The sequence below is a fragment of the Heloderma suspectum genome, chromosome 17 (genome assembly GCF_057233095.1).
Source record: "Heloderma suspectum isolate Gila_16-S chromosome 17, 16-S_ref, whole genome shotgun sequence".
NCBI lineage: Eukaryota > Metazoa > Chordata > Lepidosauria > Squamata > Helodermatidae > Heloderma > Heloderma suspectum.
The window spans coordinates 2,965,504-2,990,207 of NC_139474.1; the positions used below are offsets into that span (position 1 = coordinate 2,965,504).

At 49.3% G+C, this 24,704-nt stretch overlaps 2 protein-coding genes across 8 annotated transcripts in view; one reads left to right on the plus strand and one right to left on the minus strand.

Annotated features, from left to right (window-relative positions):
* Positions 1 to 24,704, minus strand: part of PIAS3 (protein inhibitor of activated STAT 3) — a 145,851-nt gene that overhangs the window by 80,175 nt on the left and 40,972 nt on the right. For 5 of the 7 annotated variants that reach the window (XM_084824667.1, XM_084824666.1, XM_084824663.1 and 2 more), the window contains one exon: positions 23,917 to 23,954. In XM_084824667.1, coding sequence (XP_084680793.1) covers positions 23,917 to 23,954 — 38 coding nt within the window. Of the gene's footprint in view, positions 1 to 19,420; positions 22,213 to 23,916; positions 23,955 to 24,704 lie in introns of those variants that run through there. The other 2 variants (XM_084824669.1, XM_084824670.1) reach the window with 2 other exon arrangements.
* Positions 8,712 to 17,371, plus strand: NUDT17 (nudix hydrolase 17). The gene is made up of 8 exons (XM_084824676.1): positions 8,712 to 9,046; positions 9,835 to 9,957; positions 11,062 to 11,245; positions 11,427 to 11,452; positions 11,963 to 12,055; positions 12,727 to 12,825; positions 13,881 to 14,011; positions 14,984 to 17,371. Exons 1-8 carry the CDS (start codon positions 8,972 to 8,974, stop codon positions 15,144 to 15,146), a joined length of 894 nt encoding a protein of 297 aa, XP_084680802.1. The 5' UTR covers positions 8,712 to 8,971; the 3' UTR covers positions 15,147 to 17,371.

Sequence of the window (24,704 nt, forward strand, 5' to 3'; positions counted from 1 at the left end):
GATATGATGGTTACCTGAATTAAATTCGCCCATGCTTGTCCATTTTAGTTCGCTGATTCCCAAGATGTCGATGTTCAATCTTGCCATCTCATGTTTGACCGCCTCCAGCTTGCTTTGATTCAGGGCTAAGCAAAAAGAGCCCATGCCTAAAAGGGGATTCGAGCTCCAAGCCCTGGATCTGCAAGCAGACTTTCATCCTGCACCAGGTGTTGTGGAAAAAAAAATGCCCCCAGAACTGCCATTTGCCTCCCAATGAGGAGAGGGGACTTTAGAGCAGGGGGGAGCTCAGGAAGTAGATCGCCAGATGTTTTTGCCTTCACCTCCCAGAATTCTTCACCAGCCATGCTGGCAAGGGCTTCTGGGAGTTGGAGTCCAAAATATCTGGAGAGCTACCGTCTGCCCACCCCTGCTTTGGAGAATCTAATTGCAAGCTGACTTCAAGGAGGCAGCAGCTCCTAAAACAAAATCAAGCTTCCTCTGGAAGATCTTAACAACCATTACAGCAAAGACTGTGGCACCTTAAGACCAGCACGTTTATTCCGGCATAAGCTTTCGTGGATTAGAGCCCACTACATCAGATGTGCATGAGCTATTATGGAGAGGTTCAGCTTTATATACAATAGGGGTGGGGTGGGGGAGAAGGAAATTGAAGAACAGGGAAGAAAAACAGTGAGGGCAGGGGAAAATTAAAAGCAAAAAGTGACAATCACATTATTAAGAGTGGTCATTCACAGTGTGGTTGTTGCTGATAACACAAACACGTAACACATGCAGCGCGATAACAAATAAAAATAAAACCATCCCAATCAATGCCAGTGAGAACATCCTTTATCCCGATCTTAGCAGGGTGGGCAGAGAATCGGAATGGCTGCCGTTTTATCTTTCCCAGAAAGCCTTGTTATGAAGTGAGGGGGAATTTTGGGAAATTAAAGATGTCTGCTGACAGCTTTTAAAAAATGTCTGCTTCCTTTACCACTCACTGGGGGCCACCATTAGAGTGGACAGCAACTGAACATCTGCAGAAAAAACGCGCACGCGCAATATTTGCACCCTGAAATGTTTCTCCCCCTTTTAGGACTACTTTGGATGTTTACCAGCCTGTGTGCCCCCAAAACATATGAAGGGCTGCAAGTTGCTCACCCCTGTTATAAAGTTTCAGTGTGACTCAATGTTTAAATCTGAACTACTAGCAATGATACGCTTCTCACCCCAATTTCCCTGCCCATGAATACAGTGGAAAATGTCTAGAGCCCATTTGCGCACAGACTGAGCCCTTCGCGTGCCCTCAACTGAAATATGGCACAAGGCTACAAGAGTGGGGCCTTTTCACCAGCGGCCCCGTGATTGCTGGAATACCCTTCCCGGGAGCCACACCAAGCACCTGCTTTCCGGCGCCAAAGGACAAAGTTATCTCCAATAGACCTGGGTGCTTGTACTGGGGTGCCCTACGGTGGCCAGCTCTGAGCACTGCAGCCCGCTGATCGCCAGAGCCCAGTGTAACCCCGCAGCCTGCTTGAATGGCTGCTGGTGTTGAAAGCTGCAGACTGGAATAGTTAACATGGAGTTCTCAGACAGCCTGGTGGACGATCCGCCATCACTAAGCAATAGTGGTTGCTTAGTGGTTGATGACATGCCAAGGATTATCATCAAAAGTGGTAGGGGTTAGCCGCAATGTCCTCAGAGAGCAGCCCAGGACCGCCAAGTTGGGGGATGCCGCTACAGACAAACTCATGGCGCAATCACAGGTCAGCAGAACGGCACGCCTTCACATCCCTGGCATCTCCCGTCGGGCTGAGAAGGCATCCTGTCTGAAGCCCTGGAGATGCTGCTGCCGGACAGTGCGGACAGTACTGAACCAGATGAGCCAGCAGTCTGACTTGCTGTAACGTGGCTTCCAATGTTCCTGTGGCTACATGTAGGGATGTCAGAGAATTCGGCCACGGACTCCAGTGAGGCAGGATTCTCCCACCCCGCGGAATCCCCCTGGGATGGAGCTTACCTGGGGCGGAGGCGGTGGCTACGGCTTGTTTCCTGGCCGGCTGCAGCCAGGCTGCTGCAGCTGCAAATGGCGGCCGTCGTAGCTGCCGCCATTTCTGTCCTTGCAGGCAGCCGTGATAGACTATGTAAGTATTTACATAGCATATCACAGCAAAGAGCAGGGACGCAAATGGCATAGCAGCCGCCATTTGCGTGGCTGCCTTTACCATGATAGGCTACGTAAATACTTACGTAGCCTATCATGGCTGCCTGCAAGGACGCAAATGGCAGCCGCTACAACGGCCGCCATTTGCAGCCGCAGCAGCCCATCCACGGCTGGAACTCCGGCTGCACAGAGCGGAGCCAGCCGGGGAGGATTCCGTGGGGAGGGACGGAGCGCCTCCTCCCCACCGCGGATGCCCTGGCATGGAGCCAGGTAAGACTCATACATCCCTAGCTACATGGAACCTCCATTTGCACACCATTGAATACCAGTTGCTGGGGGGATCACAGAAGGAGGTGGTCTATTGCCTTTGTGATCTGCTTTTGCACTTCCGTCGGTCAGCCACTGAGTGAAATAGGATGTTAGACTAAATGGCCCTTCTGTTATTAATCAACGAGAGCAGACTTGTGTATTCGCTCAGCCTCTTGGGTTTTGGTGTGTTACTGAAATAGGGATCAAAGACAAAATATTAGAGACAACATTTCCTTCTAACTACACACAATTATCAATCGTTTACTAAATCACTCTCATCTCACCTCTTCTTTCAGTATCTGAAAGGGGCGCCTCCTATCCAAGCTTTGGTAATATGCAAACTTCATTCCATTTACAATCAACTGATTTCAGTAGTTCAGGTAGTTAAGAGAACAGAGGGAGCAATCCTATGACAGCTAGTCAGCAGCTAGGTGGCCAAAGGATACCTTGAGGACCGACCTGGGGGTTGGACTTGATGGCCTTGTAGGCCCCTTCCAACCCTACTATTCTATGATTCTATTCTATGATCTCCCCCCCCCTTCTTCACTACCTCGCAGGCAGCACAGAGAAGCCCCGTCCTCCGCACTCACAAGAGGAGCGTGGAGTGTCCGAAACGGGGCATTCCAGGGCAGGGAGGGCGTTGTGAACCCCAACAACTAGGTGGGAGGCTTGGGGGATAGAGGATAAATATTACAGCCTCCTCCCCCACTCTGCCCTCCTGTGCCTAGACAACAAAGACTGTGGCACCTTAAAGACCAACACGCTTATTCTGGCCTAAGCTTTCGTGGACTAGAACCCACTACATCAGATGTGCGTGAGCTATTATGGAGAGGTTCAGCTTTATATACAATAGGTGTGGGTGGGAGAGGGGGTGGGGGAAGGAAATTGAAGAACAGGGAAGAAAAACAGTGAGGGCAGAGGAAAATTCCCCTTCATGGATCACGGCCTTGTTGTGGCGAAGGGGCTTGCATAACTCAGTGAAGCCATAAGCTATGCCGTGCAGGGCCACCCAAGACGGACAGGTCATGGCGGAGAGTTCTGACAAAATGTGGTCCACTGGAGAAGGAAATGGCAACCCACTCCAGTATTCTTGCCAAGAAAACCCCATGGAACGTATCACAAGGCTAAAAGAGATGACGCCGGAAGATGAGCCCCTCAGGTCGGGAGGTGTCCAATATGCTACTGGGGAAGAGCAGAGGGTATTTCCAAGTAGCGCCAGAAAGAGTGAAGCGGCTGGGCCAAAGCCAAAAGGACACTCAGCTGTGGATGAGTCTGGTGAAAAGAAAATCCGATGCTGTAAAGAATGATATTGTTTAGGAGCCTGGAATGTCAGATCAATATTTATTTATTTATTTCATTTCTATACCTCCCAATAGCCGAAGCTCTCTGGGCGGTTCACAAAAATTAAAACCAAACAACACACAATAAAACAATTTAAAATATATAGAACATTAAAACCACAATATAACAATACAACCACAGTAAAACCTAGCAGCAGTGCAGGAGTTTAAAATACAGATTTAAAACAGCAAAGATAAAAATTTAGAAAGCTAAAATGCCTGGGAAAATAAAAAGGTCTTCACCTGGCGCCGAAAGGAGTACAATGTAGGCGCCAGGCGAACCTCACTAGGGAGCTGATTCCAGAGCTGGGGTGCCACAACAGAAAAAGCCCTCCTCCTAGTAGCCACCCGCCTCACTTCTTTTGGCAGGGGCTCATGGAGAAGGGCCGCTGATGATGATCTTAAGGTCCGGGCAAGCACATATGGGAGGAGGCGATCCTCCAGGTAACCTGGCCCCAAGGCGTTAAGGGCTTTAAATGTTAACACCAGCACTTTGAATCGGGCCCGGAAATGGACTGGTAAGATCAATGAATCAAGGTAAGCTGGAGGTGGTCAAACATGAGATGGCAAGATTGAACATCGACATCTTGGGAATCAGCGAACTAAAATGGACAGGCATGGGCGAATTTAATTCAGGTGACCATCATATCTACTACTGTGGGCAAGAATCCCTTAGAAGAAATGGAGTAGCACTCATAGTCAACAAAAGGGTAGGAAAAGCAGTACTGGGGTACAATCTCAAAAACGATAGAATGATCTCAATACGAATCCAAGGCAAACCATTCAACATCACAGTAATTCAAGTCTATGCCCCAACCACTGAGGCTGAAGAAGCTGAGGTTGATCAGTTCTATGAAGACCTACAACACCTTCTAGAACTAACACCAAAAAAAGATGTCCTCTTCATCATAGGGGATTGGAATGCTAAAGTAGGAAGTCAAGAAATCACCGGGATAACAGGCAAGCATGGCCTTGGTGTACAAAATGAAGCAGGACAAAGGCTAATAGAGTTTTGCCAAGAGGACACGCTGATCATCGCAAACACTCTTTTCCAACAGCACAAGAGGCGACTCTACACATGGACATCACCAGATGGTCAATACTGAAATCAGATTATGTCCTTTGCAGCCAAAGATGGAGAAGCTCTATACAGTCAGTAAAAACAAGACCTGGAGCTGACTGGCTCAGATCATGAGCTTCTTGTTGCAAAATTTCGGCTTAAATTGAAGAACGTAGGGAAAACCACTAAACCATTCAGGTATGACCTAAATCATATCCCTGATGAATATACAGTGGAAGTGAGGAATAGATTTAAGGGATTAGACCGGATAGACAGAGTGCCTGAGGAACTATGGACGGAGGTCCGTAACATTGTTCAGGAGGCAGCAACTCAATCCATCCTAAAGAAAAAGAAATGCAAGAAAGCCAAGTGGCTGTCTGATGAGGCTTTACAAGTAGCTGAGGAAAGAAGGGAAGTGAAAAGCAAGGGAGAAAGGGGAAGATATATCCAACTGAATGAAGAGTTCCAGAGAATAGCAAGGAGAGACAAGAAGGCCTTCTTAAATGAACAATGCAAAGAAATCGAGGAAAACAACAGAATGGGAAAGACTAGAGATCTCTTCAAGAAAACTGGAGATCTCAAGGGAACGTTTTGTGCAAAGACGGGCATGATAAAGGACAAAGAAGGCAGGGACCTAACAGAAGCAGATGAGATTAAGAAGAGGTGGCAAGAATACACAGAAGAACTATACAGGAAAGATCTGAATGTCCCTGATAGCCATGATAGTGCGGTCACTGAACTTGAGCCGGACATCCTAGAGAGTGAAGTCAAGTGGGCCTTAGGAAGCATTAGTAACAACAAAGCTAGCGGAGATGACAGTATTCCAGCTGAGCTATTTAAAATCCTAAAATATGATGCTGTTAAAGTGCTGCACTCAATATGCCAACAAATTTGGAACACTCAACAGTGGCCACAAGACTGGAAAAGGTCAGTTTACATTCCAATCCCAAAGAAGGGCAATGCCAAAGAGTGTTCAAACTACCGTACAATTGCGCTCATTTCACATGCCAGCAAGGTGATGCTCAAAATCCTACAAGCTAGGCTTCAGCAGTATGCGAACCGAGAACTACCGGAAGTACAAGCTGGGTTTCGAAGAGGCAGAGGAACTAGAGATCAAATCGCCAACTTTCGCTGGATCATGGAGAAAGCAAGAGAATTCCAGAAAAACGTCTATTTCTGCTTCATTGACTACGCTAAAGCCTTTGATTGTGTGGATCACAACAAACTGTGGCAAATTCTTAAAGTGATGGGAGTACCAGACCACCTTACCTGTCTCCTGAGAAACCTGTACGAGGGTCAAGAAGCAACAGTCAGAACCAGACATGGAACAACCGATTGGTTCAAAATTGGGAAAGGAGTACGACAAGGCTGCATATGGTCACCCTGCTTATTGAACTTATATGCAGAGTACATCATGAGAAACGCCGGGTTGGATGAATCACAGGTCGGAATTATGATTGCCAAGAGAATTATCAACAACCTCCGATACACAGACGATACCACCCTAATGGCAGAAAGCGAAGAGGATCTCAAGAGCCTCTTGTTGAGGGTGAAAGAGGAGAGTGCAAAAGCTGGTTTGAAACTCAACATTAAAAAGATCATGGCATCTGGCCCCATCACTTCCTGGCATATAGAAGGGGAAGAAATGGAAGCAGTGACAGATGTTATTTTCTTGGGCTCCAAGATCACCGCAGACAGTGACTGTAGCCATGAAATTAAAAAACACTTGCTCCTTGGGAGGAAAGCTATGGCAAACCTAGACAGCATAGTAAGAAGCAGAGACATCACCTTGCTGACAAAGGTCCATGTCATCAAAGCTATGGTTTTCCCAGTAGTAACGCATGGCTGTGAGAGCTGGACTATAAGGAAGGCTGAGCGCCGAAGAATTGATGCTTTCGAACTGTGGTGCTGGAGAAGACTCTTACGAGTCCCCTGGACTGCAAGGAGGTCAAATCAGTCCATCCTAAAGGAAATCAGCCCTGAGTGCTCATTGGAAGGACAGATACTGAAGCTGAAGCTCAAATATTTTGGCCACCTAATGCGAAGAGAAAACTCTCTGGAAAAGACCCTGATGCTGGGAAAGACTGAAGGCAAAAGGAGAAGGGGACGGCAGAGGATGAGATGGCTAGATAGCATCACCGATGCAATGAATATGGACTTGAGCACGCTCCGGGAGAGAGCGCAGGACAGGAAGGCCTGGCGTGCTATGGTCCATGGGGTCACGAAGAGTCGGACACGACTGAACGACTGAACAACAACAACAGAGGAAAATTAAAAGCAAAATTGACAATCGCATCATTAACAGTGGTCATTCATAGTGTGGCTGTTGCTGATAACACAAACACCCAACACATGCAGTGTGATAACAAATAAAAATCAAACCTTCATCCCAATCAATGCCAGTGAGAACATCCTTTATCCCAATCTCAGCAGGGTGGGAAGAGAATCGGAATGGCTGAGACAACAGGCTGAGAAAGGCACATAGGTCACCTGGTTGCAGTCTTCCCCACTAGGGGCAAGATGTATATTTCTGTTTAAATTATAGTAATTACAGCTAGTTTTCCATTTATACATACAAATTAGCTCACACACATTTTATGCAAATGTATCTTTTGTCCCCTTTTGTGGCGACGTATTTCCTTTTGGGGGGTGATGGGTCAGCGGCCATCCTAGGAAGAAGGGGACCGTCCTGTTTGAGTCCTCTTTGCACTTTTCAAAGGACCTTAGGAAGAAATGTAGCAAAGGGGGATTTCTCTTCTGGGCAGGGAGAGCAGTTTACAAGGGCTGTCCAAAGCCATTGCAAGAAGGGAGAAGGGGCTGCCTAAAATACCAAATGCCCCCATTTGCTCCTAAAGTTCTGAATCCCTCCAAGATGAGTAAATCCCCCACTGGAGGGGCAGGGGAGGCAAATGGCCCCAATTAAGAACCAGTGGCTTAGAGTGTCAGCCCATGACCAGGGAGACCTGCGTTCAAATTCCCACTGAGTTGTGAAGACCGCTGGGTACCTTGGGCCAGGCACTCACTCTCAGCCTAACCTACCTAACAGGGTTGTTGTGAGGATATAATGGGGGGGGCATTGGCCTGTCTCTCTCTCTTGGCCTGAGCCACAGGGTTGTTGTCACAGGAAAAATGGGGAGGGGAAAGGAACACGTACATTGCCTTGGAGGAAAGGTGGGACATTATATATAAAATTCAAAGTCACGAGTTAGTTGTCATCCCTTTTTGACTGATTCGCATGCAGCACACGTCACTGGAAAGCTTTGACATGCAGATTCCACGAATAACAATGGTTTTCACCATCATCCAAAGCTGGGAGCTTATGGACATAAACTGTGATTTCATTTTTCTCTGTGAACTCTGTCCCTGGGGAACGAACTGCTTATCCGTATTATTGTTGTTATATTTATATTCCACCTTTTCTCCAAGGGGCCTAAACACAAACCTCCCCCTCCTCTCCATGTTATCCTCACCACAACAACCCTGTGAGGTAGGTCGGGCTGAGCTTCTCATGGCCAAGTGGGGGCCAGAACCTGGATCTCCTCACTCCCAGTCCAACACTCTCACCCCTGCATCACACTGGCTATAAATGTGTAGTAAATAATAATCATTATCGATTTTATAATCAATAATATTATATAATATATAATTATATTATAGTTACAGTGATTAATAATAAATTATCCCGGAGTATCCCCCTCGCTCGCTGAGAGTTCAAAACGGTCACAAGAGGGCTCTTTCCCCTGCTTGCCTATTTTGGGTTGCCTGCCGTGTCTCCTCCAGAAGACAGAGGGAGAATTCCAGCCCGCCACACTCCCCAAATGCAATGTCCTCTCCAGCAGCTTCCTGTCTGTTTCACTTCCTGCCTGCAATTGACAAGCGCCCAGCAGCAGGGAGTCATATGCACGGCAGAGCAATAGTTTTGTCCCAGGAGCATCTCCTGCGAAGTCCCAGCCTGACCACCTCCGGGTGTAACGCCGCGCCCAGGGGCAGGCTGCTCCCAGCATGGGCCCAGAGTCTTTTCAGCTGCTGATGAGAACTGATTTCCTCCAGCCTGCACGGCTGATGCTTCCCCTGCACTGAAGGACTTTGCTCCGGTGCTTGCAGGGAGACCAGACGCACATGGAGACCCTCAGGAGGGTGCTGGTGTATCTCTCCAAAGAAAACAGCTGCCCAAAGCAGGCCAGGTTCCAGCAGGTAGGAGCAAACCATGCCTGTGTCTCTGTAGGGCAGGTTGCTTGCTCCCTGTGCCTCCAGATGTGTTGGACTACAACTCACAGCGTCCCCCGGCCAGCCATGGATGTTGTAGTCCCAACACATCTGGGGGCACCAGCGACAAACAAAGCCAGCTTCCTCGCCTTCTCTGATCTTCCGTCACGATGTGGAGGGAGTCTTTGCTGGGCAAGGCTGCTCTGCTCTGTAAGAATTTTGGGGAAGGATATGAAAGAGGTTGCAGGGTGAGATGGGGTCAAATCCAAACTACGATCTAGCCCCAGAATCTCTTCTGAGCACCAGGATTTCACCCTGGAGCAGGTGGCACAGCCCACCAGGAGTGGGATCTTAAACTTGGGGAGGAATGATCTTCTCCCTCCACGAATCAGCACGCACCCTGCACCAACGTATCTTAAAGGAAGCCTATTTGCATTGATGCCTGTTGTTTAAACAATTGATTTTCCTTTTGCTAGGCTCACCACACACACACACACACACACCCCGGTTGCAGCTTCTTTCTCAATTTTTCTGGCATTTGAAATTTCACACCTACGTCAAAGCATGTATTCATAGTCATAAGGGCTAGGAACTTGCTCTATTAGAATAAAAGAAAGCCCAGCTTGTCAAGAAGCCAAAGTCTGTATCTGTATCCTGGCTTCCTCTATATTCGGCCCTGGCCTTGTCTATGGAAGGACCCTTACACCTTCCATGCAAGCAGCCCTAGATTGTGGAAAAAGCTAACGACAGTCTCTCTCTCTCGCTTTCTCTTCCAGAGCATCGTTGGTCACTTCTGTGCAGCGCACGAAGACAGCTGCATGGTGCACTGTGGCTTGGACCAACACCGGTTCCTCATTTCTGATAGGGAGTTTCCCGGCTCCAGCAGAGTCCTTCTGCAGGTAGGTTTTGGTGGGAAGGAAAGAGGTACCTGACTCTATTGCATGTTGAAGATGAAGGTACCTGACTCTGTTGCATGTTGCCTGCAGCGCAGAGCCTAGCAGTGGGCTGCAAGCTGACCAGGTCACATACACCCCACACCCACACCCAATATTAACCATGCCCTTCAACCGTGTAATGACATTTGGCCCAAAGGGAGCCATGAAAAGAACGGAGGGTTTCAGCAGTGGGTGGAAAGACATGGAAAGTATGGAAACAGAAGCCCATGTACTGTTTCACTGTCTTTTTTGTCGTGACCTCCGAAAAGATTTTATTACTCCTATTCTTTCTGAAAAAAACAGGAAGGTCTGAAGCATTTTATTTAAAAATTTATTTAAAATATTTACTCTCAGACTGGAATTCTCAGGCCGCTCATAATGTAGCACGTTTCTGTGCATCTGCTATTTCTTGTAGGAAAGTGATGATAAATCAAGGATAACAAATTCTTGCAGAGGTTATATTATATTATGTTTATGAGATTTTATATTTTAGATATGTGATTTTGTCTGTTCATGTAAACATTGTAATTGCTATATTAACCCGTTTTTTAGTTATATTTCTTCCTTTGATTTTAACTTGGATAGTTTATACAGAAGTTGTAATTGAAACTATCTTTTAACTTGCTAGTCCATGGCCGTAATACAATTGATTGAGACACTGTCTGGACACCAGGTTTACCCGCTGAGAAACAATACAAGAGTAGGCCTCTGATACACATTTCTCAGGGGCTCGATCTATCTATCTTGGTCAACCTGGTGCCCAGGCCTTCCCGCTGCTCAGTCACCACATCAGGGCTTTTAAAAAATGTGCAACTATACACAAAATGTGCAGTTCGAAGAAAAATATGCAGTTCCAAAAGAACGCTGCAGTAGTTCAAAATTCAAGCCATGCAAAATGGGCGGGGGGGAAACTGCACAAAAGCTGGGAAAACCCCAAATGATTGGTGGTGGTTGGGGGGAAAGGGAGCGTGGCCAACTGGGAATCTTGGGAGCATCCCTGACCTAGAGAATTCCACCCCCTGCTCCAGAGCAAAGTTCTTCTGTCTAGAGCCCTTCGTTCTTTCGCAGAGGCCACCCTTCTGCCCCATCGAGCATTTGAGCGAAGCAGAAGCAGCCTCCCTCCCTGCAGAGACCCGCGATCGAGGGGTGGATGTGGGTGTGGCGGTCCTCTTGCAGTCTGCCGGCCGGAAGGTTTTGCTGACGCGGCGGTCCAAGAATATGAGCATCTTCCCCAGCATTTGGGTCCCTCCAGGTAAGATCCAGATGAAAGGGCATGAACTGTGTGTAACAGTAAGAATCTTCACATACGGACGTCTCAGAATCACAGAGATGGAGAAGGGGTTGAAAAAGCCACCCAGTTCAATCTCCAAAGGCAGAAAAGCACCACCTGACTGGCACCGTCAGAAACTCGGAAGGCTTCTCTTCTTTTTCAGGCGGTCACATCGAACCAGATGAGCAGGTAATAAACCAGTTTGCCCTGCTGGGCACTGAAAAGGTGGAGAGTTCAGACACTCCAAGGGTGGGCATCAGAGTGGAAGGACCTGGTGAGGATACAAATCTGCCTGGAGCTGGATGCTATTCCCGAGCTTAAAATGGTAACAAGTTTCTAGTCCTCATGAAGGCCTGAAACCCTACACGCAGTACTTGCGGAAAGTGTGGGACGCTGAAGAATTTTGGGAGGGACTGAAGGTGGGCTGTGACGGAGAGTATCTGCCTCACTCTCCTTTGTCAGTGATGAATCTCTAAAACCAGGCACCCTGGCCTGATTAGAAGTCACACCACCTTGTCCAGAGGCCTAATCCTAAATATGTGGGCTCTGGGTGATGGGAGACTCTCTGCCCATGTTCAGAGGCACTCTCTTTCAGTTCCAAGCATGTGTTCTGGCATTTCAAGCACATTCTAGGGTCCAGCTCTGGTTCCCACCTGGATGTTTCAGGATCTGCTCCAACCTGCTTTTTCTGGTCTGCAGTTGCTGGACGCGGGACTGAGGGAACTGGGTGAGGAGACAGGCTTGTGGCTGCGGGAAGAGGAGTTCTCCTGGCACATGCTGGCCCTGTGGGAGGTAAGGCCTCCTGGGCATCTCCAAAGAGCCTCTGTGGGCATCATGGCTGGAAAATCATGCTTGCACCAGGGAGATGGGGGCAGGGCAAAGCCAAACTATGCTGACAGGGGAACCCCATAACCGGCACCAAGGACCTCCTCCTGAACACCCCCCCCCCCAATTTTGCAGCAAATAGCACTGCGGGTGCGTGTGTAAAAATACCCTTCCCTCCATCGCATTCCCAATCTGGATCAAAGCACGGCCACTTCTAAGTTTAAAACATTTTGAACATAACAAGTCGTTTGGCCCTTCGTAAATGGCCAGAAGTTTGTTTTTTTCCCTGAAGAAACTAATGTTTCAAAGGTTCAGTCTCACAGGAGATCTGTGCGTAGCCGTTTCGGAATGGTTGTGCTTGGAACATGGGTCTCCATGTTCTGCGGTGGGGGAACTGGTGGGAGTTTGGGCAATCGCAGTTTGGTCCACGCACCCTAAGATCCATGCAGGACAAAATGCTCCTGGCAACCCCTTTGGGGCGCAATCCCGTGCATGTTTGGACAGAGAAAAGGCCTACAACTCCCAGCATACCTCAGCCAGCATAAGCAGAGGCATAACGTGTGGTGGGGGAGTGGGGGGCAGGCATAGCCTGGGTATCATTTTAGCACCGATGCTCCCTTCTCTCGCCCACCCTGCAGTCTGTGTATCCCCCCATGCTGAGCCGAGGTTTTCCGAAACGTCATCACATCGTTGCCTACCTCCTGCTGCATTCACACAAGAGTCAGCAGCAGCTACAGGTAAGACCATCAGGAGAGCTGGGTCAGGCCCAGGGTCCATCTACTCCCGAATTCTGTTCGCACAGTGGCCGACCGGGATCCCAGAGGCAAAGCACGAGCGCAGCAGCACCCTCCTGCTGTTGAGGGGACTGGTGCCTTTGGGTTAGTTTGGGTGCAATGGGAAATTGTGGCCAGGGTAGGCATGGCTGGGCACCTGCCAAGGGCCCTCGCTCCCACAGGGGCCCACTGGCCAGAGCCCCCTGGAGTTCCTCCTCCTCTTCCCCATTGCACCCTGCTGGTTCACCTGCCTCTCGCTCTGGCCCAGACCATGGTGGTGGTGAGCAGACGCCACGGCCTCCTTACTCAACCCCTCTCTGCCTGTCAGGCAAGCGAGTGGCAGCCCTGATGAGAAAGAGGAGGATGCCAAGAGCAGCTGGGGACCATGGCGGGGGTCTTGCCCAAGGGCCCTCAAATGCCTGGAGCCGGTACTGACCATGGTTTCCTTCTGGGGTCTCCAACGTGGTGCCCAGTGCCCCCGCAGGCACGCCTCTTGGCACCCGCCAGGCTTCCTGCCCCTCCTGATTTGTGTTTTATTTTTCAGGATTTCTTTTTACTTAAAAAAACCCAACTAATTGGGAGGCTGGCATGCTGCAAAGCAAAGTGCCACCTTCCAGCACTGTCATTTTTCCCAATAGGGAAGGGAAATGAAGGGCGGCTGCAGCCCAGGGCCTCCTTCTGAGGTGTGTGCAGCTCCCCAGAAGAAAGAAAAAGGGAAGCTGGGGGGACTAGGGCTACTGTCAAGGAGCGGCCACCGTTCCCCGAGTTCTGATGTAACAGGGAGCTGTGGCTTGTTTGGAAGCAGAAGCATTTGCTCTTCTCTTGCACACGAAAGAGGAGGGGAAGGAGAAGTTCTCCGCACCTTCTCCAGAGGAAATTAAGGCTCTCGAGACTATCGCAAGCTTTCTGGCAGCCAGGGAGTGGAAGGGCAGGGGGGAAGGCGCAACCCCATGTCCGAGTGTTTTGGGGGAGAAGGGGCTGTTTGCTTTGCTTGCTGTTTGAACGGTGTCACGTTTCAGGTGAGACTTAAGCCAAATGAAGCTGAAGTGAGCGCTTATACCTGGCTGGACCCTCACGTCTTGGCAGCAATTGCTGCCACAGAGGATGGCACTGGGGGTGGAGCCAGGAAGACAGCCGGTGAGACCGTCAGGTACGTGGATAGTTAACCGCACCACCCTCCCTCAGCACCCGGTTGGCTCGGGCTATCGAGCAAACTCGGAGAGGGGGGGAATCCAAAGTCACGCAGAGCTCCGCTTTGCTTAGTGTTCCCCAAACATTTGCTAGCTGAGGCCGTCCTTGCTTCCTGCAGGATTCATCACAACTGGGGGGGCTCTTGCATTCGGACAAGGTTACATTCAGAAAATGTACATGGCTATGAAGTATCTGCCCTCTGGGGAGTGGAGAAGCATTGGGTGGAAGTCTGGGAACCAGTATCCCCTCCCCTCTCTCGCCTCCCCTCACACTTGGCTCCACAAGTCATTTCTCGGTGTGCAGCGGTCCAAAATCAGCAAACGATGGGCAGCAGCCCCTGGAATGCAAAAAAGGGCGCATCTGGGGACACGGCTCAGCTTTCCCCAACCTGGTGCCCCTCAGACGTGTTGGGCCAGCGGCAGCTCCTGTGCTTATGGGAGCTACGGTGCGGCACATCTGGAGGGTGGTGAGTTGGGGAAGGCAGACATAGCTTTGTTCCCGATCTCCACACCATGCTTGCTTGGACAGGTGCTCCGGACGTAGGATTGCTAGTGGGGTGCGTGCGTCCGCATGCGCGTGCGTGCACACACAACAGACTTCCTCCTCCCTCCTCCAAATGGGGCCTGGCCCACCCTCACCGTTCACTTTTTGCAGGGGTGTTAAATTGTGTGACGGATCAAGAGAGTGTTAGTAACTTCCTCTTCCGAGTGCCAAGTCAAGGCACCACCATCTGATGTAATAAAAAGTTGGAAGAAGCGAGTTCTCCAAATGTGTGTTTGGGCCGAGGGTGGTCACTCTGCTATAGAGGGACCATATGGATCATGGTTTGGCTGCTGCAGGGAAGGTCAGGAATGGTGGGTGTGGGTGGCAGGGGCAGGCACCCCTCCCACAAGGTTGAGGGCTAACTTGGCATCTTCTGCCTCCCGAGCAGCATCACAGAACTAGACAACGGCTCGGCCAAGAGCGTCGCAGTTCCCAGCGCGACATTCCTCAGCACTGCTCCAGCCCACGGGAAGGATGTGGAACGGGTCAGCACGGGGACGAAGTTCGCCCTTCGGCTGTGGCTCGATGCTTTAGCGGCGCAAGCCAAGTGAGCAGCAGAGCGGCTCAGTGAGCGTTTGGGAAGCAGGAACGTCTGTCCCACGATCCGCTGGACCACATTGGCCCTTTTTCCTTTCCCCTCCCAATCCCGTTTCCCCCCCTTTTGAGCCATGCCTTTTAGACTGCGAGCTTGAGGAGAAGACGGTCTCATTACTCACCTTTGTAAGCCACCCTGGGATCCTTTTTTGGCTGGAGAGCGGGGTAAAAATTCTGTAAATAAATAAATAAATGATAGGCAAGTAGAAAGCTCCAAAGATTCATCTGATCTGGCCTTCCTGAACCCGATGTGTTGGACTACAACTGCCAACATCCCCCAGCTGTGCTGGAGATGGTGCTAACTGTAGTCAAACACGTCTGGATGGTGCCAGGTTCAGGGAAGGCTGATGTAATCTGGCATCCTGTTTCTCCCTCTGTGGTCAACCAGATCCTTTGGAGGAGCCTGCAAGCGGGGCCTGATGGAGAGGCCCTCACCCCTTGTTTGTCCTCAGCAGCCGCTATTTGGAGGCATGAGTAGGCCCTGCAACAAAATGTTGCAGCGTTTTCCCACACCCTAGAAGTTCAGGGCTCCAGTCAGCCTAGAAAAGGAACCTTTGATTGCTGTTCAGATCAGGGTGGTGCTGAGGAGGAAGACGACACTTTTCAACTGACTTCCCTACACGCTGCTCTGAGGTGCTCTCAACCATAGGCTAAGCCAGCCTGCACCAACCCAACAGCCTCTGGATGTGCTGGACTTAACTCCCATCATCCTCCAGGCACCATGGCCTCTACTCTAAACTGATGCTCTCTGTCTGCTCAGCTTCTGGTTCTTTCAACCTCCCTGTTTTGGAAGCATGGAAGCTCTGAGGTCCTTGTTGGGCCCCGATTAAGGGCCCTTGAAATTCTGCAGTGTGGGCAAGGTGAGGTTCACAAGCACCAGGTTAAAGTGTCTCCTAGGCAACCGCATCCAAATTGGTCCACGGGGATACCCAAAGGCAAAACTCACCACCATCCTGTATTTCACACCCACCAGGGGGACACGACCCGGCAGCCAAACCCACCAATGAAGTTACACCCCCACAACGCTTCTTTTGCCGAGAGTTTTTTTTATTTAAAAAGGTACTTTGCATATACACAATGGCTCCCAAGTTGATAAAACAAGGAATTTGACAGACAGAATAAATAAAACCAGGAGAGGAAGGACCGGGTTCTACAACACATTCCCTTTTCTCTTCGAAAGGGGTACAGAGAAAGACGTTTCAGCGGTGTGTGTTTTTAAAGTTGTCGGTGGTATCAAAAGAAAAGGCAGCCCCTGCTGCCCCTCCTCTTGTCACAGCATGCTTATTCATATGCACAGCTCTGTGTCTGCATAACCTGCACTTCCTTCACAAGGCCTTCAACTCCGAATCCTTCCCTGGTAAACAGCCAGTGCGTAAACAGACGACAGGACCAAGCACCAGGAGAGAACAGAACAATCCAAAAACGTCAGCCCGTGAACAGCATTTCCCAGTAGCGATTCAGCAAGTCCTTCCAGAAGGGGTCCTCCCATCTTTGAAAACATACGAAGCTCAGCACCAACAACACAAACGGATGCACGCGCTGGGCGGGGGTGGGCAAAACCGCAGTATCATTTACCAAGGTACCATGCTTCCAAAGCGGCTGGAATGTTTTGGCAGTGCCCAAGAGGAATGGAGATATCAGAAGGTTGGTAGGAAAGCTGTAAATTGGTGTGTGTGTGTGTGTGTGTGTGAGTGTGTGTGTGTGTGTGTGTGTTTGCAATGCGGCACAGGGGAGCCCGTGCTCAGTCTTTTCTTTTTTCTGGTTTCAAACCTCACTCAAACACCACCCCCACATTTCAACATTTCCTCCCAAAGGACTGGAAACTTGGTTTTTCCTTTCAATGAAAGGAGAGACACCCTTAAGATGCAGGTCACACAGCGGAGCGTGTGATTAAGTATGACAGGAGTTAGAGCGTTCTGCAGTCTAGCTTTGTGAGTTATGGCAATGACTGGTTAATTTGAAAATTGTGAATTATTTATCAAGGGGTTGAAGCTACACTGGTCCTACTTAGAGTAGCACCATTGAAATAAATGGGACTTGAGTTAGTCACGACTAACTTAAGCCCCATTCATTTCAATGGCTCTATTCAAAGTAGCATTGGATTTAACCCATAATGTCCAATAGCCCTCAGAAAGGTGCAGGGCTCTAACAATTTGATGCTTTGAAGAATTAACCACCCTCTGCTCCCTAGAAAAAATGGGACACACCCCTAAGGTCACACAGTTCATTCTGGTCATTTTTATGATTAAAAAAATATCCTCACCCCACGTCCCTTGTTCTACAACTGCAAATCACTAACAGATTAAAATCAACAATCCATGCAAGTAAATATTGGAAAAAATGGTGTACGGGGGACGATATAAGCAAGTGCATCCTTTCAAACACCCTTGCGAAATTACATGGGGGGGGGGAGAGGTGTAACCAATCTGCATTAAAGCAACCTTGAGCAAGGAGATGGATTGGATGGCCTCTGAGGTTCCCCTGCAGGCCCCTTCCCTTATGGGGAGGCAGACTCCAATACAGCTCAACTTCTAAGATTGTTCTGGCAGTGGACACTTCAGTGCACCCTCTGGTCTTCGCTAATGAAACATTTATGCTCCTTTTGCAAACCTAGATGTAGGGGCTGCCAGCTTTGCAGGCTGATTTTTTGCATGGAAGCAAGCAGGGTCACTGAACTCCAGGGAGCGCACAAAGCCCTGCCTTGCACCAGGCCGGAGGGACTTGTCCAGCTCTCCCAGCCTTTTCTACTCTGAGTGGACGCGGGATGTTGCAGAAATCCGCAACATACCTAAATGAGTTTGGGTTTTCATGAATCTGGCCCATGGATCCTGCAGCGGCCCGGCTTTCCTCTGTCAGGCAGATTCCGCGGACTGGTTTTCGAACTTTCCCGAATTTTGCACAAATTTCACTGCAGAAAAATATGCAAAATGAAAATGCGCATTTCCCCCATGAGCTAAAAGTGTGAAAATGCACATTTGGGGGGAATTTATGCATTTCCACACATGCAAAATTGTGCAAATGTGGATTTGTGTAAATTCAGGGGGAAAATCCGATTCCATCGATGGGCAGACGATGGAACAAAAGGCGCCTGACACTCCAGGAAAAAGAGGGAACGGATTTTACATCATCCATACATCCCCAGTGGAAGCGGCTTTGAGGAACCAGCATTCACATCACCGGCTGATTCTTCAAGCTGGAGATGCTGAGGGTTGAATTTTCTGCATGCAAAGCAGGTGCACTACCACTCTGCTATGGGGCCAATGCAAACACCCTTGCCCAACCTGGCGCCCTCCAGATGTGCTGGACTACAACTATCAGCTATGCTGGCTGGGGCATGCTGGGAATTGTAGTCCAACACATCCGGAGGGCGCCAAGTTGGACAAAACTGGCTTAGAAGACCCCCAACACTTGAGATGGAAGGTCAGAGAGGGTAAACAAGCTGGATGGCCACTGCTACTTATCTTCTCGTCCCGGAACCTCAGATAAGTTTCCAAGGAAGTGCAAGTTTCCATGGAACACAGCGAGATAATTTTCCTTTATTCCTATTCTTTTAAAAAGAAATACTCAAAAAACTGTCTTATCCAATCAATATTCTCTAAAACAACAACACCCAATTAAGAGACCCGGTTAACAGGCAGTGGTACATTTAATTAATATCTCTGAGCAAAATGCATTTCAAAAACATCCTGCTCTGAATTTTGGTGTTCTGGCTGTTCTGTTGAGGCTTTGTGGAGTCAACTAAAAAAATAATTAAAAGAAAACTTTGAAGAGGAAAGCTTTCTAAGGCTTACGATTTCACTCCATCTCAAAACAGATTTAATTCCCATCGATTCCAATGCAGGGAGATTTTGTCACATGCCCAGTTTCGCCCACTGAAGTCAACAGGGCTTTAAAAGTGCTCAAGGCTGGCTCATTCACCCCTTTCACAAGGCCTCCTGCAGCACTGCAAGAGACTCGTCACGCTGGCTGGCTTGGAGAAAGCGGGGCAGATACCGCAAGACACGGGTGCGTGAAGCACGAGACCTAGAAGCAGCTGCTACAGACTGAAAATATACACACAAAATTATGCACTTAAATACATAAATAAGTTGTGCAATGGACGATGCACTACCCGCCCTCCGCTGCCCCCATTATGTGGGGAGGATAGTGCAATCTCCATTTAGTCTTCAGGAGAGAGAGAAATCTTTGGAGTTGCATATGTACAAAAACTGAAAATATAATTATAATATATATCTATATATATCTATATATATTTTGTTCTCTGTACAAGACTGGTAGGAAATATTTTAAGAGGAGGGGCGGAAACTCCAGATCTACAGTTTAAAAAAATACATTGTAATAACCACCATCTAGAGACCGGGCAAAGTCACCAGTTGCAACCACGGATGGAGGAGCAAGAGAAGAGCAACACGGGGCAAATGACGGGCCTTTCACGGGCGTGCTGGAAGGAGAGCTTCCAATGTGGCTGTGTTGGGCGCCTTAGCACAAAGCCAAGCATGCAGGAAGCGCCATTCAAAGGAGGTCCCACAAAGAAGTGCTGTCTGTAGCAGAGCTGGGTTTCTGGGCCGGAAGGCATGCGGCCACATCGCAGCCCAAAGCTTCGGAGATCCAGTGGGTGCTCTCCCATGGCTCCTCAGCAGCGCATGCGGCCAGCAGTGCCAAAGAACCGGAGATGAGAGCAACCCTGGGCTTGGCTGGGCTCTGGATGAAGTTGGGGAAGTCCAAAAGATGGGAGAACCAGCGTCTGAATGTGTCCTTTGCTCTCCAATCCTCTGTGTTCTGCAAATTGTTCCATGCTTCCATGTAACCTTCATTACAAGTCAGAAATATTTTCTCTCTCACTGTCACTCAAGATTCTCTGCATGTCTCTGGTGGAGGGTGTCCCTTCTGGCTCTCGATTACCAGAACATTTTGTGCAAGAGACTCTTACCTTGGCAATGACCCAAATGAGCTGATCCAACATGGTACCTGTGACTGCCTGCCTCCTAGCAGATGGAGAGGGAAAATGTCACTCAAGGGCCTGGTTCACACATCACAGTAAGCCATGGTTTATTTAACCCATGCTTTGTTGCCCTGCCCAGGGTTTGTCTGGCAGACGATTGAACAAACCGTGATTGGTTTTTGCAGTCCCTGGGTTGTTTGCTTCCCTCTTCCTTTGCCTCCTCCCTCCCTTTATCACAAATGCCTTTGTGGTGCTGTAGGACTGGCATGTGGAGAGGCTGGGTTTTTTTTTTAACCTCTCTCTCCTGGCAAAACAACCCATGAACAATCTATGGTTCTAGGTTCACATGCAACAAGCCATACTTTAAACAAACCAGAGTTCACAATCCAACAACAAACCATGGGTTCACTTTCTGGGTTGTGCATGGTTAACAAGCCATAGTTAGTATGGTCACATTCACAGATTATGACAACCCAGAATTCAACAACCCATGGGTTAAGTAAACCACGGGGTAGCGTTATGTGTGAAGCAGGTCAATGTCTGGACCGCTGCAAGGTGACAAGGGCTCAGATAACATGACAAGCTACGGTCATGGCGTCAACACTCAAAATGGCTGCCCACACGCACTGCAGCCCACTGTGGCTTAAATAAGCCGTGGTGATCAGGTGAACCTGGTCACTGCCTCCCATCTTGCCTCTCTGCTGCTAGCTTCTCTTTCTCGTGGCTTGTTGGCATTAATCACAGTTTAGCATTATATGCGGACTGACACAAACTGTGGTTATGATAATCCACACTTCCTTGCAATGAGGGTCTGCAATTTCATGTTCAAGTTTTAATGTATAAGGGTGCCACAGTTACTGTCAAGGGGTATTTAATGCCGAACCATGGTTGAACACTGAGAGGCGAAGGAGGGAGCAGACAGCAGTGCATGTTCCTGATGACAGTCCCTGATTTTCCTGTTATGCCCACACTGAATTACAGTCTTTCAAATGCCAGCTGGCCCTTCAAAACAAGTTACACCAATATGCTGGGGTAATAAAATATGTACAAGTCGGGGGGGGGGGCGGGGGGAGAGACACACTTTGGTTGGCAGATTTTTATACGGCGTTCAAGTTCACATAACTTCCACTGACACATGTCTCTCCCCAACAGAGTTCTGCGGAACTCGGAAAACTTGCACATGTTTATGCAGGTTTGAATTGGTCCAGAGTAATTACCTGCCCAGTATCTTGTCATTTGCAAACACAACCCATTTTAACACTACTGGGTTAAAATCAAGGTGTCGATGTCCCCTATATTCTGCGCTGAGGCATTACGTCGAATTGTATCAAATCCTGCCTAAATGAAACCCAGGTTTTATCAACAAAATAAAAGTAGAAGTCTGTAACTGGGATGGATTATGCAGGTGACTGTGCTCATTTTGCAGAATTAATCCTGCTTCTGTTAAGCCACAGGCCAGTGAAACCCCACCCACTGACTGAAATGAAATCTTAGTTCAGCAATCCTTCAGGCTTTTCAGATTTCATCAGATGTTGACCACGTGCATCTCTCAAGGCCAGAAACGAGGCAACAAAATACAATCGAAAACTTCAGTTCCCAGGGCTCTGAAAGCTGCCCTGAGCCCGTTTTCCAGACGATGCGCAAAATCGCAGTACACCCACAGGACTACGAATGGGAATGGAAGATCTTGCCCAACTGACCTCCTTCCAAGATGCCAGCAGGAACCCAACTTCCTGAAATCTGCCTTTTTATTTCTCTCAACCGAGGAGGAATGAAGCTGCACAAAGAGTCTACACTTCTGCCAGGGGTTAGTCTAGAGAGATTATATCTGGCCGGCAGCCTGGCAAACCCGGGCTGCCTCCCACGGTGCCACTGTGTGTGTGGCTCTCCCGCAAGGTTGTGGGGGGGGAAGACACAACACTGTTCACGCGGCTGCTGGTGGGAGAGCTGACGGTGCCGTGGGAGCCCACCACCACAGGAGCAAGGGGGTTCATGAAATGCGGGGAGGTGCCACGGTACTGGAAGAAATGGCTCAGTGTGTCTTGGTCATCCAGGGGGGTGATCACGGAAGGGCTGTAATGCTGCCAGAGGGGGAAAGGAGAAGATGCCGGTTATCTTCCTTTTCCAATGCAAAAACACAAACAGACCACAGCAGAGGGGAAAGGGCATTGCCAAGGGGGCAGGAATGCCACGTTATATATGCTGCAAGATCCATATTTCATTGCCTGCTATTTTTTTTTCCTGGCCCGCCGAGGGGCTGCTAATTCGACCAGGGAAGTGGCATAGGGGTTGGGAGAGTTTAACCCTTCCCCACCCCACTCCCCTTGGAGCTGCTGTTTGCTCCTTGGGCAGAGGAATACACACTTCGTATTTATACGTTCATTATGTAGACGATTTCTTGGCCGTCTTTTACAGGAAACCCTCCCAACACCAGCACGGCACATACCAGTCCTTGAGCAGCCGCATTTTGTGCCAGTGCCCGTACTAGGCCTGTATTTACACACACACACACACACACACACACACACACACACACCATACAGCAAACAGCCATTGTCATGGCACACTCGATGTCTTAGTTGTGGACAACATTCCCTCCAGACGTCAGCGGGAGTTCAACCGAGCCACCAGAAGGACCAGCGTGACCTTTACCCAACTCTGTGCATCCTCACGAAAAGGAGAACTGCACCAGTTTACCAAGGCGTTGCCAGAAACCCCCCTCACCCCAAATCTAGCAGGAAACCACCATGGGCTGCTTCAGCTTTTAAACATTTCAGGCTAAAGAAGACTCTTTCCCTCCCCACAAAAACGGAGCAGAGAGGCCCAGTTCAGCGCACCCACTGCTGCCCAAAGGAGGCAACTCGTAAATGGCACGGTCTCTTCTGGTGTCAGGCAGGTCACGGGGCTTGTCTTAGGTGGAGTGGGCAGGAGAGCCACCATGGAGATAATAATATGTGCCTCTCACAGCACTGCAGATTGTTTCTGAGACTTGGCCCATTGCAGGGAAGCAATGCAAGGAGGAGGCAGCGAAGGGGCCGGAAGAGGAAAACCCAGCAGAGAAAGAGAAGCTTCCCTACACTCTGAAGATTCACTGTGTTCTGGTCAGCTGCACTCTCATCACTGCTTCTCCACATTGATCTAGCCAGCACAGCTCTTGAAAAGCTTCCCTTGATTGCCAGTAACAAGGACAAGCCATTTGCAAAGAAAGAGCGACTCTGTTGCAAATGTGTTAGATCACACTGCCATAACCTGACTCTTGCAAGAGTCTCAGCTTTACTACACCTGATGTGCACAGTTCTAAGGTCTCACAAACTTTCTCCCACTCCACCCCCCAATAACAGAAGTTCTTTGTGTGGTTTATAAGTAACTTCACCTTTCACTGATGCAAACTGCATTCCACAGAGCCTCAGGTCATAAGCTGTTCCAATTTCCTGTAACGGTTCTAGAAATGACCCACATCCTAAACAAAGCCCTCCATCTTGAAAGCAAGGTGACGTGGAAGGACCTAACCTATTCAGTCACAATAGAGACCAACAGAGCAAAGCTAAGACTACAGCTGCGACTAAAAACTGAAGGAAGGGCTAATAGACTGGTTTGCTGGGCTCAGCAGGAGGGGAAAAGCTAAGCTGCTAAACTGGAGAAGGAGAAGGCAGAGAGGGAAGAAAGGTCTCGTTTTATGGCTATTCCTCCAATTTGATGGATTTGACTTGTAGGGCGGGGTTGGGGGGAGAGATGGATGAGAAAAGAGAAAGAGGGAGGGAAAGGATGAGAGAAATAAAACATACCTGATTTTCACTTTGAAGGAAGGAAAACAAATCCAGACCTAGAAAAATGAAAAGGGGAAAAATAATCTTAATGGTAAAATGAACATATTGGAGGAGAGGAAGCGGTTAAGGGAAAAAAAGGGGTGGGGGAGAGACACATTTCAGCCATAGCAGGAGGGGCACCACTATGGCCTCGGCACCCTGGGAGGGCCCATGAGGCCACCTCCGAACGTGCCACTGCTGGTGGTGGTAAGGACTGGGGCCCCTTGGGTAGACGGGGGGCCTCCTTCCTCGGCGCCCCGTCACTGCCTGCAGCGGCAGGAGCACCTCCTCTTCCACCCCCACAGCCTCCTAGAGCCGAGGTCAGGCCAGTGACGACAGCACTGCCAGGCGCAATAGCTGCCAGCTGCCCTCTGATGCTGGGGGGCAGAGGGGGCGCATGCCTAGGCGGTGGCAGCTATACACAGAGGAGGAGTGAGGAGGGGCCAAGCCCACCCAACATGGCACTGGCCTTGCATTTTAGGGGAAAACAGCGATCTCCTGAAGTGGGGTGCAGGACATGGAGGTGCGGAGGTGTGTTGCATCTGCACTGCTGGAGCATACCCAGGTTTGCTATCCAGACACAGAACTGTGCCACATAGTGGCTGGACTGTGACCCCAAACCGGCCTTGCAGAGGTTTTGGACCCCAACTCCCATCATCTCCAGCTGTTCTGGCTGGGAATGATGGCAGTTGGGGTCCAACACCTCCGGAAGGCCCCAGGTTGGGGGAAAGCAGAGTTAAGCCTCTTTCGTAAATCACAGAACATTT

Excerpts from the sequence above, each read along its gene's own strand:
- NUDT17 (XM_084824676.1), top strand. The coding sequence starts at position 8,972 with ATGGAGACCCTCAGGAGGGTGCTGGTGTATCTCTCCAAAGAAAACAGC. Across the intron at positions 9,047-9,834 it reads AGCAGGCCAGGTTCCAGCAG|AGCATCGTTGGTCACTTCTG; the intron begins GTAGGAGCAAAC and ends TTTCTCTTCCAG. Across the intron at positions 11,453-11,962 it reads ACATCGAACCAGATGAGCAG|TTGCTGGACGCGGGACTGAG; the intron begins GTAATAAACCAG and ends TCTGGTCTGCAG.